This window comes from Plasmodium gonderi (assembly GCF_002157705.1).
Source record: "Plasmodium gonderi DNA, contig: Chr13, whole genome shotgun sequence".
In the NCBI taxonomy this organism is placed as follows: domain Eukaryota; phylum Apicomplexa; class Aconoidasida; order Haemosporida; family Plasmodiidae; genus Plasmodium; species Plasmodium gonderi.
Window position 1 is genome coordinate 1,377,887 of NW_021628938.1, and position 19,354 is coordinate 1,397,240.

General features: G+C 32.8%; 6 protein-coding genes across 6 annotated transcripts; 2 read left to right on the top strand and 4 right to left on the bottom strand.

The window, feature by feature from the left end:
* Window positions 1-623: 623 nt before the first annotated feature.
* On the top strand, window positions 624-1,109 carry PGO_132460 (60S ribosomal protein L21; the record flags this gene model as incomplete). The annotated part of the gene is made up of 1 exon (XM_028689762.1): window positions 624-1,109. One exon carries the CDS (start codon window positions 624-626, stop codon window positions 1,107-1,109), a length of 486 nt encoding a protein of 161 aa, XP_028545563.1.
* A 2,412-nt stretch (window positions 1,110-3,521) lies between these two features.
* Window positions 3,522-5,748, top strand: PGO_132470 (hypothetical protein, conserved; the record flags this gene model as incomplete). The annotated part of the gene is made up of 3 exons (XM_028689763.1): window positions 3,522-3,837; window positions 4,024-4,717; window positions 5,643-5,748. The coding sequence occupies 3 exons, from the start codon at window positions 3,522-3,524 to the stop codon at window positions 5,746-5,748; spliced, it is 1,116 nt and encodes a 371-aa protein (XP_028545564.1).
* On the bottom strand, window positions 5,662-8,460 carry PGO_132480 (hypothetical protein; the record flags this gene model as incomplete). Its single annotated transcript, XM_028689764.1, has 1 exon — window positions 5,662-8,460. One exon carries the CDS (start codon window positions 8,458-8,460, stop codon window positions 5,662-5,664), a length of 2,799 nt encoding a protein of 932 aa, XP_028545565.1.
* A 1,095-nt stretch (window positions 8,461-9,555) lies between these two features.
* PGO_132490 (hypothetical protein, conserved) lies at window positions 9,556-11,574 on the bottom strand (the record flags this gene model as incomplete). The annotated part of the gene is made up of 4 exons (XM_028689765.1): window positions 9,556-9,873; window positions 10,064-10,154; window positions 10,429-10,567; window positions 10,764-11,574. 4 exons carry the CDS (start codon window positions 11,572-11,574, stop codon window positions 9,556-9,558), a joined length of 1,359 nt encoding a protein of 452 aa, XP_028545566.1.
* A 2,319-nt stretch (window positions 11,575-13,893) lies between these two features.
* On the bottom strand, window positions 13,894-14,668 carry PGO_132500 (hypothetical protein, conserved; the record flags this gene model as incomplete). Its single annotated transcript, XM_028689766.1, has 2 exons — window positions 13,894-14,204; window positions 14,452-14,668. 2 exons carry the CDS (start codon window positions 14,666-14,668, stop codon window positions 13,894-13,896), a joined length of 528 nt encoding a protein of 175 aa, XP_028545567.1.
* A 1,258-nt stretch (window positions 14,669-15,926) lies between these two features.
* PGO_132510 (DEAD/DEAH box helicase) lies at window positions 15,927-18,983 on the bottom strand (the record flags this gene model as incomplete). Its single annotated transcript, XM_028689767.1, has 1 exon — window positions 15,927-18,983. One exon carries the CDS (start codon window positions 18,981-18,983, stop codon window positions 15,927-15,929), a length of 3,057 nt encoding a protein of 1,018 aa, XP_028545568.1.
* Between the last annotated feature and the right edge of the window lie 371 nt (window positions 18,984-19,354).

Consider the following 19,354-nt stretch of genomic DNA (forward strand, 5'->3'; position numbering starts at 1 on the left):
GTGATAGATACACTTATGTTATGTTATGTGTGACGTGCACCGATGTTATTCTATCTTTATATGTTCGCGTAGGAGGTATATACATGCATACATAAATATATATATACATGAATATATGTATATATATAATAGCCCATCCTTTGAAATACTTTTTCGTATCGCAGCTTTTTTTTTCTAGTTCATTTTTTACTATACACCTTAACATTGTTGACTTTTTTTTTTTTTTTTTTTTTTTTTTTTTCGCACTTTTGCTCTTTCACCCTTTTTGAAGTTTTAAAAAAAAAATAGTAAACCTCGCTGGGAAGATGAATAAAAATTAATGTATGCAACTGGGAAGAAAAAGTTGCTTTTTATGGGAAGGCAAATAATAAAGTTACTTCCACAGCTCATGTATTCAGATATTTTTCCGTACATGGTTTTTGCATACATATACAAGAAAAGAAACACTAAACTAAGGTAAATACATAAACGAAGGAAAAGGAAAAGGAAAAAGAAAACAGTTTTGGGCGCTTGTTTGTTTTTTCTTTTTTGTTTTTTGTTTGTTTTTTTTTTTTTTTTTTACATTCTCAAACGTTTTACCATTTTTTGAAGTTTTTGTATTTTTGTTTTCTTGTTTAAAGAAAATGGGAGGAAAATCAAAAGGAAAAAGGTCAGGAACAAGATATAAGTTTTCCAAGAAATTTCGAAAGCATGGAGAATGCACAGCAAACAAATTTTTAGAAAATATAAATTATGGAGATTATGTAGATATTGTTTGTGATTCCACACAACAGAAAGGTATGCCATTTAACTTTTATCATGGTAGAACTGGAAAAGTATTTCATATTACAAAACGAGGTGTGGGGGTTTTAGTTAATAAAAGAGTCAAGCATCGAATAATTCAAAAGAAAGTTTGTGTACGAATAGAACATGTCAGAAAATCAAGATGTAATGAGGATTTTAAATTAAGAAAAAAAAAAAATGAACAATTAATTAAGGAAGCAAAATTAAAAAATGAACGAATATCAATTAAAAGAAAACCCGAAGGTCCCAAGCCAGCTGCTATGGTCAAAGTACCCCCATCCAAAATTATTACTATCGAACCTCTCCCCTTTTATGAAGAATATTAAAAAGATGGAAGAACCCCTGACTTTGTTTCCTACAAAGGAAGATATGAGACCCGAGTATAAATGAGTCTCGAAATGGTGCTTATGGCAAACTGATGTGATAGGACTCGCGGGGAGGGGAAAAAAAGATAATTAAACAAAAAAACAAACGAATAAGTGATCAAAAAAACAATCAAATAAGTGATCAAAAAAACAATAAAATAAGTGATCAAAAAAACAAACAAATAAGTGAACAAAAAAACAAACGAATAAGTGAACAAAAAAACAAACGAATAAGTGAACAAAAAAACAAACAAATAAGTGAACAAAAAAACAAACAAATAAGTGAACAAAAAAACAAACGAATAAGTGAACAAAAAAACAAACAAATAAGTGAACAAAAAAACAAACGAATAAGTGAACGAACAAACAAATACGTAAAAAAAATCACATGTGTGTTTAGAGATGTGAACGAGCGGGGGAGGACTCTTTTTATTAATACTTATGAAATCTATACGAAGAAATGTTGCATATTTAGTTACCATAATCTTATAGTTGCATATATAGCTTGGTTCTGTTTTCAAAAGAATAAAGAAAGTTTACTAAGTTGTCATACTCTACTTTTTAATATCCTCCTTTATGTTTCTCCCTCGTACGCGCGTCCTTTTTTTTCCCATTTTTTCATCTTTCCATTTTACCATTCTTCCATTTTACCATTCATCCATTTTACCATTCTTCCATTTTACCATTCATCCATTTTACCATTCTTCCATTTTACCATTCTTCCATTTTACCATTCTTCCATTTTACCATTCTTCCATTTTACCATTCTTCCATTTTACCATTCTTCCATTTTACCATTCTTCCATTTTACCATTCTTCCATTTTACCATTCTTCCATTTTACCATTCTTCCATTTTACCATTCTTCCATTTTACCATTCTTCCATTTTACCATTCTTCCATTTTACGTTTTTTTTTTTTTTCTTTCAATTCTACCAACTTTTTGTGCATATTTTTATCAGAACAGTAAAGCAAAGAAGTAAACAATTTTAAATAAAAAGTTATTTAACTGTTACAAATATTTACCGTTATATATGAGATAAATTTACGTTCTTTTTATAAATGAGAACACACACACAACTGATGGGTGGAAAAAAACAGCGCTCCTCAACATGTGAGTATATAATCCCCTCCTCATAATAATCCTATCAACAAATGTTTTTGCATTTTTCCACTTTTATCCCCAATGAATATTTCGCTTTGTTTAAATTGTCTCAATCGATAACATAGAATATTTAATTAGAGATATTACATACATTCGCTGTATTCACATGTGTAGGAAGGGAAAAGTTTGGATATTGCTTTCTCAATAAAAAAAATAAGCATAAGCAAAAGGGGAGAGGAAATATATATATATATGTATTATCTCTGTGCATTTTGCGTACATGCATAAATTCTGTACCATGTCAAATATGCCCCCTCCTTCCCCCCTTAACATTAAGCAAAGGGGGGGGTATGAGTGGCGAGGGATGGAAAAATTCATACAGACATTATATAGTGAAATTGTTTTCAAAAAGAGGATGAATAGTTTTTTTTTTTTTTTTTTTTTCCCTCCCCATCTGTACCATTTAATATGGGACTCGTTATTTTATATTTTTATTAATTTCGTATTTACTTTCTTGTTTACACTTATGTTATAAGTCGTAGTTGTATGTGTGTGTGTGTTTTTTTTTTTTTTTTTGTTAATTATTATTATTTTTTTTTTTTTTTTACCTAACATATATTTCTGTCACACTTGGTCATATTTTGAGTCATATATATTTACCAATTTTTAGCCCTTTTGTCATTCTTGTTTTTCCATTTCAAAGTAAATCTGTATTTACGAACGTATAATAGCGGTTCAAAGAATATCCCTATGTACCAAATGAGCATAAGGGAGTTTTCTCTCGCTCACATTTGGCATATTATTATTAAAGGTCTCTCTGGTTCAGAACTTGTAAAAAGGTAAATACATACATACATACATATATATATATATGTTGTTGGGAAAATATCATGTCTCTTACCATTACCCAGTTTTTATGCTTGAAAGGGTCCTTTCCGGTTCTACTTATTTTTTGGGGGAAAAGTTGTTTGTTGTTTTCGCACTTCGTTTGTTCATTTTTTTTTTTTTTTTTTTTTTTTTTTTTTTTCAGTGCGTCGAGGCCATTTTTACCTGACCAAGTCAGAATATTTTTCGAAGAATTATTGCTTTTTTTTTTTTTTTTTTTTTTTTTTTTCTCCCTGTTCCAAATTTCTCTGAACCGCTCTCTCTCTTTTATTCCTTTTTTTGTGTCATCGCACGCATTTCTTATTCTATAAGATAACCGTCCAACAAAGGTCTCTACGACAATATAATGTTTTTCATCCTTGCGTAATCAAATGCTGAATAAAAATGGGAGAAACTAGCGAAAAAGGGAACAAAATAGACGAAGCTGACGACTATAAGGGGAGCAAAAAAGGCGAAAACAATCTCCAAGTCAATGACTCATTGTACGATGAATTATTTTCTCTTATTACCATGGACAATGACATTGTAAAAAAGGAAAGTTTTAAAATATTATTAAGTCTGATAGAAGAGAAAAGTTTAGTTAATTACATCAAAAAGAACAACCAGAAATGCATGAAGGTTTTTATTTCTGCGTTAAGTTACAAGTTCGAACTGTTAGCTCTCCAATGTCTTCTGAATTTATCTGCTCAAATACCAATGGGTAAGTAGAGGGATATATAATAACCCATCACCCTCTCCCCACACCCAATGAGTGTTAGGAGAAAATTTTATTTTTCACCATTTCTGGGGACATTTGTAAATAAAAGAGATTACAAAATCATCCTTGTGGAAAACAAAACCATTCATAGATAATCCATTCTTCATACACACTGTTTAACTTTTGCAGAACTAATAGAGAGAAACATTATCGAAGTAATATTTGATATTATAAGAGAAGAAGAACAAGATAAGGAGAAAGATACAAATCTAATTGAGATATACATCATGATATTAGCAAATTTATCGAGAGAAAAAACAGGGATATACAAAATTTTGGATTTAACAGGAAATAACGAAGATGAAGAAAGAAATGAAGAAGAGTTGGCTGTTAGTTATTACTTAAACAAATTATTACATTTTTTTTTTCTACCAATTAAAGCATCACTTAGTAGAAATCTAGATGATAAGTATTTGTTCATCTCGCACATTTTAATCAATGTAACATCAATAAAAGAATGTGCTCCATTTTTTAAAAGCATACCTCTATTGAATAAACTAAGTAATCAAATTCTTGTGGTTGAAAGATTTAAAGCTATACTACCTTGCATAATTAACCTATGTCAAAATGAGACATTATATGAATTTGTTTTCCATGAGGATTGCAACATGATGCCTTTCTTACTCTCCTACGTATATACAAATGACAGTTATGCTTTAAGTAACAGTTTAATTTATATTCCCCCAGTAGTTAACGACAAGGAGGACAAAGACGCCATCCATCATCTTATCGTGCAAAAAGCGACAATATTAATTAGTTGTACAAGGATAAAGAGCAGGATTATAATTCTTTTATGGAATCTCTACAAGAGAAAAAAAGCTAGGTAAATTCTTTTTTCCTCCACAACCACATCTATTTTTTCCACTACCACCGTTGTCTCCTCTTTGTGCCCCTAGTATAAATTTCTATCATATGCACGCACGCACACACACACACACACACCTACTAATGCAGAGAAAAGCTCTTGAATTATGGAATTTCGAATATTCTGAAGAATTGGAGATCGTGCGAAAGGAATGGAGATATTTTGTAAGTTTTATTCTGCGTGCACATACGAATTGTATTTTTTTTGTTTTTTTTTTTTTTCCCCTTGCATTTCTGTACTGATGTATATTTTACATCTTCCTCATTCGTATTCGCATTCTCATTCTCATCTTCATCATCTTGGACATTCTCCTCCGAATTCCACCCTTTTTTGAAACTTTTTACAGAAGGGACCTGGATACCTTGGCTCATAAATTTGAAGGAAAGATCAAAGATGATAATTTGATAGGAGTGTAAATAATGTCATTATGGAAGATCACATTTCAAGCATACGAGAGAGGTTATATATAGAAGTAAACTTTTTTTTTTTTTTTTTTTTTCTGTTTCATCCTCGTTATTTTACACTATTTCCTCTCCATCGAATCGTTACATAAACATGTTAATAACATCTCGCATGTGTACACACAGGAGATGCTTAGTATCAGAGAGGAATAAAGAACACACTGATTGATTAAAAAAAAGAAAGAAAAAAGTGGAACTGAAAAATGAACGAAAAAATGTGCTAAAAAATGGAACTGAAAAATGTGCTAAAAAATGTGCTAAAAAATGTGCTAAAAAATGTGCAAAAAAATGTGCAAAAAAATGTGCTAAAAATTGAACGAAAAAATATAATAGAACAAAGAAGTAATAAGATGCGAACCCATAACTGGTTCAAGGTGTGAATCACGTTGACACATCAACTGGTTCACAGATCAACACAACAGAGAAATAGCAAACCAAGAATTAAGAAAAGATATCCGTCACCAAATCGTTCAGATAATTAATGTGATTATCGAATGCATACTGCATGTACACATCTATTTCGTGTGAAAACAATTCTGCCTTCACCTTCTCATCAAGAATAATGGATATATTATCCTTTTCCATTTTGTACTTGTTATTATTCCACATGAATTTATTCTCTCCTGTTGGACATTCTTTAAGTTGCATATCATTACATGTTGTAATAATGCCCTTATAATTTTCCCCTTTTTCGACGAAATTTTTTTTTTTAAATTTATCAACATCTTCACAAATAGATAAAATGCTTTTTGTAATATACTTTTCTCCCTCTTCAAGATTATTTACCACGGCTTTATCTTCCTCTAGGGGAATATTACTACTACTACTACTACCACAAAATTTATTTTCCTTTGCTTCTTTTAATTCAACCCGTTTAATTATTTCTTCTCTCACTTTTCCATCCTTTGTTTCGCTCATTCTTTCCATGCAGCTAAACACTGCGATCGATTCTGGTCTTTCAACTTCTTCCCCATCGACCTTTTCTCTTTGTCCAGGGTTCTTCCATTTGATCTGCTCGAGGGTGGAACCATCATTATTGCAAGATGCTCCTTCAGCGACGCTGCTTGTGGCATTGGTACGGTCGTCCATGTCTTTCACCTCTTTCACTCCTTCCACTTCGTCTGCTTCGTCCACTTTTTCCACGTCTTCCACGTCTTCCACTCCTTCCACTACTTCCACTCCTTCCACCTCTTCCACTCCTTCCACCTCTTCCACTCCTCCCACTTGATCGCCATCACGCCCTATTGCCCGTAAAAAAGTTCTCTTAAACTGAGTGGACGATATGGACAAGGCAAACACATCTTCGTTATCCGAGGTCATACATCCTGTGCTAACAGGATATGTTTTTTCCTTTTGACTATTGCATAATGGAGATGATATAAAATGGTCTGGCATATCTTTTGTTAAATTAAAATCATCTGAAAGGAAACTTTTGTAATTCAGCAGATTCGGGGCATCTCCCATGTAAATTTTCTGGGACAAGGATAATTTTTGGCTAGCTGCATCTATTTTAGTAAATGAGTTCGCTTCTTCCTCATTGCAAAGCTCGCTGAGCACGGGATCAGCTAGCGATTCGTCCATTGAATAATTTAAGCTATCACAAAGCATAAAATTGTCCTCTAAATCTTCCATCTGGAGTTTCTTCTCCTCCATCTCTTTCTTCTCCTTTATCTCCTTCTTCTGCTCCTTCTGCTCCTTCTGCTCCTTCTCCTTCTTCTGCTCCTTCTGCTCCTTCTGCTCCTTCTGCTCCTTCTGCTCCTTCTGCTCCTTCTGCTCCTTCTGCTCCTTCTGCTCCTTCTGCTTCTTCTGCTTCCTCTCCTTCTTCTCCTTCTTCTCCCTCTTCCTATTCGATCCACCATTTTTTCTTCCGTTCCTCTCTTCAAGTCTCGTTCCTCCACATAGTTCTTCCGTCAAGTGCTGCTCTCGATGCTCCTCGGGCGAGTCTTCCTCAGAGTAAAAACCAAGCCTCTTCTTTATATTCATAATAATTTCCTTGACATTGTGTTGTGTTAATTTGTTGCTTAGAGGAGATGAAGAATTTATTGTAGTTAGTTCTGTTTTCTCTTCCTTCTCTGCCTTCTCGCTTTGACCTTTGGTTTTTCCCCCTTGTGTCAAGTCCTCATGTCTACCAGCGGAAGAGTGCATATTCTTACACAAACTTTTGTTTAATATTTTGTTATAATCAATAAGTTTCATTTTTTTGTTATGATTTGTACATAAATCTTTTAGCGACTCGAACAGATGCAATTCTTTGGGGTTATCCAGTGATTCCATTTTTTGTCTCTCGTGGGAAGAGGCCATTATGAGATCCTCTTTGTACTGGTTTGGAATATTTTCCACATCTGATGAAAATTCTACAAGATTAACATCAAGACTATCTTTGAGATGGATGTCATTCACACCTTTGTGTGTGTCCAGATCATCACAATTCAAATTGAAAGATGAAAAAAGAGATCCTTCAAAAATGTTATTCCCTTCTTCTTTTATGTGTCTGGAAAAATTCGCATCCCTGTCGTCGTCACAATTAACACCATTAGTAGGGTCGCTACTCTTCTCATCATTCGAATCACTATCTGATTCTTCATCGCTGGTCGAAATAGATGGATTCAATTTGTCTGTGTCGATGAATTTATCCACGTTTCTATTTTTCGACATGTTTCTGACTAATGGGACGTTCGATTTTTTTTTTTTTTTTTTTTTTTTTTTTTCTTTCTTTCTTTCTTTGCTTAGGTAATATTTTATATATTCACTCTGAGCTTCTGTTCCTATGTTTTGCATAAACTTTGTTTTTTCATATTCATCTTTATTTATTTTAAGTCTCTCTTTAATATTCCGTGCTGCGTCTTTCCCCATTGTGTGCACGTAGTTATGGTAGTTCCTATCATTTTTTACACTGCAAATTTTTTTTTTACAATTTTTTGGCTCTTCATTTAAACAATATTTGTTTAATTTATAGTTAAAAATATTTCCTTCCCGAGCTTTCTCGCCTTTCTTTTTTTTATCTTTTCTCTTCCTTTTCCCTTCATCACTGTCACGGACATTACTGTCTTCATCACTCTCCTTATCATCATCTAAATAAACATTCTCAAAACTGTCTTCATATTGAGGGATACATTGGTCATAATTACTAAAGTGTTCATTTTTTTCTTTTTTTCCAAAATTGTTACAGTTAATTAGTTCCACTTTGTTAAATTTGAATGGAATGTTTTTTATGATATCATTATTAATGTCGCTGTGCATTTCAATCAAGTTCAGTTGGCAAGTGAATATCTGTCAATGTCATTGGTGGTGAGGGGGTGGGGCAGAAAGTGATCCCTGCAAGTTTTCACCTCCTGTCGGAATAAAAAAATGAAAGAAGTGGTGAAGTGGTGAAATAGCGAAATGGCGAAATGGCGAAATAGCGAAATGGCGAAATGGCGAAATAGCGAAATGGCGAAATGGCGAAATGGCGAAATGGCGAAATGGCGAAATGGCGAAATGGCGAAAAAAATGCTACTCAAAGTAACAGTCTTGCTTGTTGGCAGTTTATATTTCTTCTTTTTTTTTTTTTCACATGTTTGTTCCCATAAACCCCTTTTTACACTTAACATGATATGCTTAAAATATTTGAGTAATTTATAAGCAATAAACATAATTGCAAGGATATGCTTAAACACCTAAAAGGAATGAAGACACTAGTGAGGATTTTCCATTAGTATTGTTTTACATACTATTTGCTCCCTGTAGACTTTTTTCTTTTTTTTTTTTTTTTTTTTTTTTTTTACACACGTTAAATTCTTTTTAAAAAGGGGCAATTAAAAAAAAAAAAAAAAAAAATTCTAAGTGAGCATGTATGCCAACAGGTACCAACTATGTTATTTATATATTCATATGTGTGCATGGTTTATACAATTTGATGTGTAAAAAAAAAAAAAAAAAAAAAAAAAAGCTTCTAGATTTAGGAATATATGTTTTTTTTAAAAAAAAAAAAAATTCTCATTTAAAAAAAAAAAAAAAAAAAAAAAAAAAAAAAAAAGAAAAGAGATGGATAAGTGGTGGTTGGAGGAGGTAAACGAAAAAATAGTTAAGCGTGGATGTCCAAATGTAAGCATAAAAAAAAGAAAAAAAAAGTGGGTACATACATGTGTATACATATGTGCACATACATGTGCATAGATACAGACGTGTGTATATTCACACATGCAATATACATATTACATCAAAAAATATACGTTAGTGGTCAATTCTAGTAACTGAAAAATCCCTTTTTGTGGTTATCGGAATTTGAAAAGAAGAAAAAAAAAAAAAAAAAAAAAAGTAAAATAGGAAATCATGGTACTAAACAATAGTTACTAACTAAACTTTCTTTCTCTGCTTGAGCGTGGGGTGCTTAACCACCTCTTTCATTTCTTCTGTCTGTTCCTTGCTTGATGATTTAAGTTCTTCCATTCCATGTGCCTGTTCCTTGCTTGATGATTTAAGTTCTTCCATTCCTTGTGCCTGTACATAGTCAGGTGATTCTTTCTTAATGTACACCTTTTCATATAAACCGTAGTTCCCATTCGAGCTCTTCTGGTTCCTCTTTAAGTTCTCTACCTTTTCGTTTATAATTATAAATATGATAACTTCAAGGATGAGAGTGACATATGAAAATAAAATTCCACATATTAGCCGCTATGAATGACAGGGAGGTGAAGGTGGGAGACCAATATGAAGCACATGGGTATGGAAAACAATTTGAAAATAAGAAGCGTGTACATGATTTGTCCGCATGCACAACACGTAAGAATTTCTGTGGGAAGAGTTCCACAGTAGTGCTACAGTAAAACTCCTAAAGTAGAAGTTAGAGAAGCAAGTATCTCACCGTGGTGAATTTGGTGAATCCTAATATGAGGCTCCCATAGTACCCACACAAGAAGGTTAAGAATATTCCAATAATTAAATTTATACCATACCTGCAAAAAAAAAAAAAAAAAAAAAAAAAAGAACCACATGAGGGAAAAAATAAGACATATATATATGTGCAAACAATTGACCTATACAATGACATGAACCAAATTGTTTTTTCAAACATGATGGAAACATAACAATTGTTGTGTAACCCGAGTAACCATTGTAACCCTTTTAAAATTTTTCTTTTTTTTCTTTTTTTTCTTTTTTTTCTTTTTTTTCTTTTTTTTCTTTTTTTTCTTTTTTTTCTTTTTTTCCTTTTTTTTTTTTTTTTCTTACGGATAGGTCTTCTTATAATTTGAAAAAAAGTCATTTATGTTGTTTGTATTGCCAACCAATTTTTTATATGCCTTTTCTTCCTTGAGTAAATTTTTAAAAGATTTGCTATTTTTGTTTATATTTTCATATATGCCTCTGTCTGGAAGGTATAGAAAAAAAGAGGTGTGCCTGTATGTGTGTGTGTGTAAATGTTTCAGCAGTTTGTTAAGGCCGGTGAGGTATGAAGTTATATGTGAGCTGTGCGTCCCCATTTGAACGGATTCGTAGGCCTTTTTGTTGCTATTTTTTTTTTTTTTTTTTTTTTTTTTTTTTTTTTTTGCTTATTAAATTATTACATGTTATGGATGAACTGTGCATAATATTATGAACGTTTATTTTTTCCAAATTGTTATGCGTACAATATAAATTGTAGAAAAACATCAGAACATTCAGAAGATCAATGTTTATGCTTTTCTCATTTAAAAGTATATCCATATTTTTAGATTTTTGAAAAATCATGTTAGCAGTTTTTTCATTTATTTTACTGGCATAAAACTCCCTGTTCTGGGAACACCATTTTATAATATGTTCTCTCTTTTTTGAGAATGTCCTGATGAAGTTTTTTATTTCTTCTGTTATTTCGATGTTTATGATTCTCTTCACATAGACCTCGTCGGTCAGGGCCCTGTTTCGCTCGTCACTCGGCTGGTCACTTGGCTGGTCATTTGGCTGGTCACTCGGCTGGTCACTTGGCTGGTCACTTGGCTGGTCACTTGGCTGGTCACTTGGCTGTCCATTTGGCTGTCCATTTAAGTGCCCCTTTGGATGCCCATTTGGATCCCCCTTTGGATCCCCCTTTGAGTGTTCTTTTCCCTCACTCTGTTGCATGTCCAGTTTATCATCCACAGAAGAACTAAAATCCGTTTTAGGCCACGCTGATGACAAGTTTGGAAATGTCTCTTCACCTGAGTGAACTCCTTGATTGTCCCTTAAAGGGCAAGGAGTATTGTTATCTTTCTTTTCCTTCACAGAAGAGGCCATGCTTGAACCATTATGTACTTTTTCCATGTTGCGTGCTCTCACAATGGCAGTGTTCTTTTCCTGTGGCCCAAGATCTATATTGTTGACATAAGAATTATTTGCTTCTTCAAGTAAGTTGTTCATCATTTTATTTTCTTACTTATTTTGAAAATGGCACTTTTTTTCTTTAAAAAAAAAAAAAAGTTCAAATAAAAAATTCGTATCATCATTTCGTGTATTTTTTTTTTAATTCTTTTCCTTAATTTGTTGTTTTTTCCTCCCCCCAACCGCACTGTTTTAAAATATAATCTTGTTCCTTTATTAACTTTTATTAATCTTTTTTTTTTTTTTTTTTTTAAAAAAAAAACATATATGCCTAAATCTAGAGGCTTTTTTTTTTTTTTTTTTTTTTTTTTTGTATTTTTTTCTTTTGCGCACTAAATCTTTTTTGTTTTTCTTTATTTTCAATTTTTTTTTTTTGTTTTTTTTTTTTTTTTTTCCCCCCCTTCCGTAGCACGTCTTTACTCTTGCATGTCATAAGATGTGCACATGTAACACTCAAGCGAACAAGTGCAATGTGCCACTTAATTTTCATCTCTATTATTCTTGCAACCTTTACATATTTTCTTGTCTTTACTATGTACATTAAATGGACATACACACCTTTGTGAAAACTTTTGCATTTTATTTTGTTTATCAGGGAGGGAAGAAGCCAGGTGTACCTTTTTTTTTTTTTTTTTTTTTTTTTTATTGCTTTAGGAAACGTCGTGTGTATTTCTGAGGACCCATGATAACTGCCTTAAAAAGTGGAAAATGTAAAAGTGGGGAAAAAAAAATTCAGAAGGGGCTTCTTCCTTTTGCAAATAAAAAAACACCTTGAACTTTTACACATTCTTTTACAATCATAACAGTTTTAGCAAAATGAAGTTAAGCGAAACGATGAAATAGTGCCCCCCCCCCCCCCATGGAGGGGGAATTTACTTATTTCATTTTCGCTCTACTGCCTCATTTTCGCTCTACTGCCTCATTTTCGCTCTACTGCCTCATTTTCGCTCTACTGCCTCATTTTCGCTCTACTGCCTCATTTTCGCTCTATTGCCTCTTTTTGCCTGTTTTCCTACCCATTGGCAGTCTTCATATAATTTCCAATTTGTTCAATTCATAATCCCCCTTTTGTACTTCTAACACTTGCAAACTTTTCGCCTTTTCTTATTTTCATCACATCCCCATTCGCACTCCCATTTGCATCTCCATTCCCATCTTTGCATTACTGTTCATATTTTATCCCATTTTTCTTAAGTTGAAAACTAAACTACAGTCATGCAAATTACAAACGCTGGCAGAACAAAACAATTGCTTAAAAACAGTAAAAATGTTTTACGATTTTGTCGCATAGATGAAACAGAACAATGTTGGGTTTTATTCATACACCACCACCCCCTTTTAAGAAAAAATGTGCAAGTCTATAATTGTTATATACAAAAGGGAGCCGTTGGGGGAGGGAAAAGTTTAAACTTATCCCCCTTCAACTATGTTGTATTTTCACGCAAATGGAAGAAAAAAAAACGAGAAAAAAAACCACAAAATTAATTCATCATATGGATGAAAATAAAAAAAAAAAATCCCAAATTGATCAATACACTTATTTTTTAACAGTTCAGGTAAAATAATCCTATGTCTGTAGTATTTCTGTCTGTATGTTCATATGCATAGAACTATTTTTTAATGCTAAGCTATATTGTGGCTAGCTTTTTTCTTCATTCATATTTATGTATAGGAAAAAAAAAAAAAAAAAAAAAAAGGACATTGTTAAAACGGATAGCTGTGACAGTTGAAGGGGTCTCCCTCCCCCCCTAAAACTGGAACACAGAAGGGGCATTTCATGTCTTGCTGAGCGGCATGATGGAATTAAAATTAATCCTATTAAACATTGTTCATTTTTGCTAAATTCGATTGAACTTGATTTAATGCATCCTTATGTAGTGTAATATATATATATATATATATATATATATTTTTTTTAATTTTTTTCTTTTTATATGTATTGCCTTCTTCTGATCCATCGATAGGGTTTTATAGTTCCCATTTTAACCGCTCTAATTTTTTTTTGGCAAAAAGATGAACAATAAATTAAAAGAAAACACATCTCCACTCTGTGAATGAAAAATGTTGTTACTTCAGTTTTATGCTAGACACTACCTCTACATTTTTTGCAAATTCATATATAGGTGATCCGAAAGGATATAGAGGGGGAAATATCCAACTCGCAAATGACATGAGAGCCCAATCTTGTGTTCTGTCTGTAAAAACAAAGTGGAATGGTTCGTAAAGAAAAAAAAAAATATTCACATATATGCACATACATGTGTACATATATTATGTGCGAATAGTTGACACTCTAAGGATAGGGAAAGGACATCGTGCTGTATATGCCACACGCGTGATGGTGTTGGGATGAATTAGACCTCAGGACTTGTTCAATATGGTTCTCAACTTGCTCGCAATGTTTTGCTTTAGTTCTGGGTGGGTAAAATAGTAAGCGGCATATTCATAAACATCATCTGGCTTCTCTTTTAACAAATCGCATAAAAATATTTGAATAAGATATTTCAGAATTTTGTTCTTTTTTAAATAAATTTCATTTTGTATAACTTTATTTATTTTAAAATTTTTAACTTGTGTTTTTTGTTCTTCTGACAAATCAAATAAAGTGATTTTTTCCTTTTCTTCTCTTTCTTCGTCTATTTCCTTTTCGAATGCGATATCTTCACATTTGTCTGTTGTGAAGAAGTTGTGATAAAGTTGTGAAGAAGTTTTGAAGAAGTTGTGAAGAAGTTTTGAAGAAGTTGTGAAGAAGTTTTGAAGAAGTTGTGAAAAAGTTCGATATGATCCACAATAAAATGTGATGAAGCTGTTCCTCAGGATATGCCGTTCAGTCATGTCCTACTCATTCTTTACATTCTTGTCTCTTTTTCAAGTTGGATCATCACGGCTATCACATTAGCTAAGTTATGGTAACCTCACCATCAATAGGGCGCTTGTTCAGATTGTTGGTTAAAAAGTGGGAAGGCTGTATTTTTTGGAAATCGAGAGATGACAGCGCAAATTTTGCATTGAGGGATGTGGGGAAATTTAACAGTTTTTCTTGTATCTCATTTTTTAATCCTTCATCTAGGGGTTCCCTTTGATCAGTTTGTGAGTCACGAAATTTATTTATTTTAGGATCATCTAAACGGAACATTTTGGATATAAACTTGTTGGGATATATGTAGAAACAGAAAACGCATGACTGTTCAGAAGGAAAGAAAAAAAAAAAAAAAAAAAATTAACAATTAGCAAAATAGCAAATTGCAAACTAGAAAGTAGCAAACTAGAAAGTAGCAAAATAATGTAGACACTACTGTGCGCACGCTTGTGTGATCACTCCATTTTGACATTATTCACTATGGTTTCCAAATGGGGATAAAATTTTCAGGGGAAACTTATTCAAAAGAATTTTTTATTTGCACAGAGATGAGGTTAAAATTTGTGTATGCCAATACCGTGTGTGCAATAAAAAAAAAAAAAAAAAAAAAAAAATTATGAACAGGGCAAGGTGAAAAATGTCTACTTTTTTAGAGAAACATATTTTGTACTTATAATATCTCTGAAGAAGGAAAACCTTTTTTTTTTTTTACTACCCACCCATTATATATATATATATATATATATCCCTATCCTGCAAAACAATCGAAACAATTTTGTAGCTCTTTTTAAAAATAACAACAAAATGTAAGGATGTCACAAGGGTCCTTTTTTTTTGCCTTTGCGTGTTTCTAAGGTTGATTGCCAAAATGGATATATATATATTACTTTTATTTATATATCGTTCACCAATGCGGGACAAATATCAACATGTTGGGAGTTTAAAACGAATTATGGAATAACGGAAACAAAGTGTACACACTGCGTGTGTTTGCGTGTATTGGTTTGTGCATGTATGGGTTATATGCATACATGTACAATTTGTAAGCGCTCCTTTCTGAATTCGCTTTTGTACATATAATTCATCAAAGGGGTTTATATCCACCTCTGAACGAAAGGTGCTGACGCAAATCACAATAATTTCGAAAGAATGAAAAATATGACAAAAAAAAAAAAAAAAAAAAAAAAAAAGGCTAAAAGGGAAAGACAAGGCGCGCAGGAGGCAGCAATCGTTCGAAGTACACGAAAAAAAAAAAAAAAAAAAAAAAAAAAAAATACATCACATAATAGAACCAAATAGGATACAGCGGATCCGAATGGAATAACAACACTACTCTTCAAACGCTCCTCCTACCAGGGTTGTTGTGCCACAAAAGAATCCATCGTTCTTTTTATTCTTTTACCACGTCAAAATAAATCGGTGCAAAAATTGCTCCACAAAAAAAGTTAAGAAGCGGAAAAAAAAAGGGAGTAGACTCTGAAAAATATTAAAAAAAAAAAATTTAATCAGTGTAAATATTCTCAAGATGTTTAAATCAACCAGGAATGATGGGTAGTACACCACCACCAGTGGAAAGTACATCAGAATCGTGCTTCCTTTTTCCTCTTGCAAATCGACGAGTGTGATTTGCATTAAGTGGAAGGGTGCTGGTCATCATGTAACCACTTGCATCGGATGTTGAAACAAATGTAGACGTTTTAAAGTACTGAAGGAACTTTTTCAACAAACTGGAGATGATCCACTCATCAAGTTGGTCGAAGAAGGAAATCAAAATGTGGATGTGCATGTAAGTATGCTGCAAAATGGACTGTAAGACATCTTCAGTTATTTTAAAAATAGAACATAGAATGGAATGTTTTGTTCCCTTCAAATGTAAGAAAAGTAATATGGATAAATACAATTTGTTGTATTTTTTCTGAACAAGGTCATCTGAAAAAAACCTTTTCTTCTTCTTATGAAATGAAATATTTTGATTCTTTAAATTTAACATATTTATAATATCACTATCAAATTTTAAAATTTGAAAAATTATATGTTTTGTATAATTATCTGAACATATCATAGTAATTAAATTTTTTAAAAATGGAAGATAATAAGTAAATGATGCTATATTCAAATTGTGTGAGGAACAAATGTAGCATAAATGAAAACTGTTATCATAAAGGTGAACCCTGTCATAATTTTTTATTTCATTCAATAATTCTGTACCAAAGGATGCCGTGAAATTACTTACACATAGAGATCTGCAAAAATTTGTTACTCGGAATTTTTTCTTATTTTCCTTTTCAATTTCTATGCACTTATGTTTTATTAACACATTGATCACAGCATGAATTTCCTCTTTTTTTGCATCATAAAAAATACGCTCATTAGGGGTAAAATTCTCTTCATCTATTTCCAATGCACAACTTGGAGTTTCTATCTTTTTTTCTTCTACATGGATTCGTGCTGAAATTGGAGTTTCATAGGAACACAGCCATTCGGTGTCGCACATATTACATGGGCTTTCTCCCTCTATCAGATGTGGAAGAGATTGCTGTGCAGGTGTGGTTGAAAAGGACTGAGACATCGTGAATGCTTGAGAGGAAAAGATATGACCATCAAGAACCTCCACATAGTGTAGGGAAAAGGAAAGCATAGCAATTACATCTCGAATGGAAGCAGATTCACCCACTAGACAAAGAAATTCTATTAAATATTTTTCCATTTCATCCAGAGAAGATTTCCCATTCATTGTACTTGTTATATTGGTAAAATTTTCCTGAAACATTTGAATCATTTTTTTTTCATGTTTCTTTTCAATAAGAAGAAAAGAGTCTCCTGTGGTGTGTCTTGCTGCTCTTCCAATCATTTGCTTATACTGAGTTACGCTTAAAAAGTTTTGTGCAATAAATGGAGATGATATTAGAACCCTATCCACTAACAGATTCAGGCCTACGGATAATGTAGATGTGCATGTTAACAAAAATAAGGTCTTTTCCTTATACGCTACTTCTAACAATCTTTTTATCGAATTCGTGATGTCACTATAGTAGTAACATATTCCATTGCTTATAAGTTGATTCATATTATTGTGTGAATAACTATCAAGAAGACGTATTCTATCGTTTAATTTTTGCCTTCTCAATTGTACCTCCTCAGGTGTGTCTTCCATGGAGTAGGTGGTCTTGAAATATTGATTAATCAAGTTGACATAAAATTCGCAATTTTTTTTGGTGGAACAGAATATTAAAGTATTCAAATTATTCATTCGACTGTGTTGTGAAAAACATAGAAGAGAATGAACAAGACTGTTATTTATCGATGGATTTTTTTTTTTTCTCAAAAAATTAGTAATATTATCCTTTGCATTCTTCTCATGCATGATATTCGTTTCTTCCATCATGTTGCATCCTTTAAGGTTGTTCACTTTGGGGAACCCTTCTACTCCGTTTCGTCCGTCTCCTCCGTTTCGTCCGTCTCCTCCGTTTCGTCCTTCTCCTCCCCCTTCACCGTGTTTATTTCTTCCCCATAAGAGGTAAAAATCGTTCACATTGCACAAATATGAAAAGGGAAATCCATCTCCTCTCTCTTTCCTATAAACACCACAATTGCATATATAATGTTCTTTTATTTCTTGTGGTCTTTTATAAGAAGAAACATACAACTTAGCGTTCATCCATTTTTTCAATCTGGTCAGATTGTTTAGTGTACCACTCATGCATATTATTTTTATTTTCGCTCCATTTTTGTTCAGGTACAAAATTTTTGAAATAATATTCTCGATGTAAATTCCCCTCCCTTTTTCACTTATCAGATGCAGTTCATCAATTACGACAATGAAATTATGCAGTTGGTTATTACCCGATATATAATTTGACATCCTAACGGTTTGACCATTATTGCATTGCATTCTTCGTTTCCCTAAAGGGATAAAGCCATTTTGGAATTCCATCATTTCCCCATGTGGGTCTAATTTTTTCCTGTTTAAATGATTATTCATTTTTTCATATGTCCACAGAATTATGTTACACTCAGAAAATTCGATTCCCACCTTTATTTTGGTACCTTTGCATATTTTTTTAAAATATGTCATTTTTTCATTTATTAACGAATTTAGAGGAAACAAAAAAAAAATTTTGTCCGTTTTTTCTATTTCTTCAAAGGCAAAAATTTCAGCTACTAACGTTTTACCACCAGATGTCGGTGCAACGAACAGGAAATTTTCTCCTTCTTCCCATCTGACCCTTTTCAGTTCCCTTATACATTCTACTTGCCACGGGTATAACTCATTTATATTTTCCTTCTTGTAATTTTCCAAAATGGACTTTTCTATCTCGTACTTGCTCAGCTGATTGGAATTTCGATCTGAGCCCTGTTCCCAAACGGGTCCCCCAGCGTCATTCCTCCCAGCATCATACTTCTCAACCTCGTGCCTCGCAACATCGTGCTTCTCAATATTTGGATTTCTCACAGAGTTCTTACATTCCGAGTGCTCATTTCCATTGTGTGCATTCTGTTCTACCTTCGTCAGTTTCTTGTCATGACTTTTTTCGTACTTTTTTTGTTTGTCAAGTAAATTTTCAAGGTGTGAAATCCAATTCACATTCATTTAGTGTAGATATGCAAGCGCGTGGGTGAGTCAGTGCGTTGCTACGTTTTTTCGATGCTACGTTTTTTCGATGCTACGTTTTTTCGTTGCTACGTTTTTTCGATGCTACGTTTTTCAATGCTACGTTTCTGCGTTTCTGCTGTCTGTGTAAACCAGGGCAAATATGAGTACTGGATATGCACATATCCTGAAGAACTGAGCCAGCATATCCACATTTGTTCCTGTTAAACGTTCTGATGAGCGCAACACGATTCCCCCACATACAATATGTGTACTAAAATTATGCTCAAACTTAGTATAACGTTTTTCCCCCTCTCCCCCCAAAAGTTGTGAAGTTTCAATTGTGCTGTTTTCAAAAAAAATATTTATTC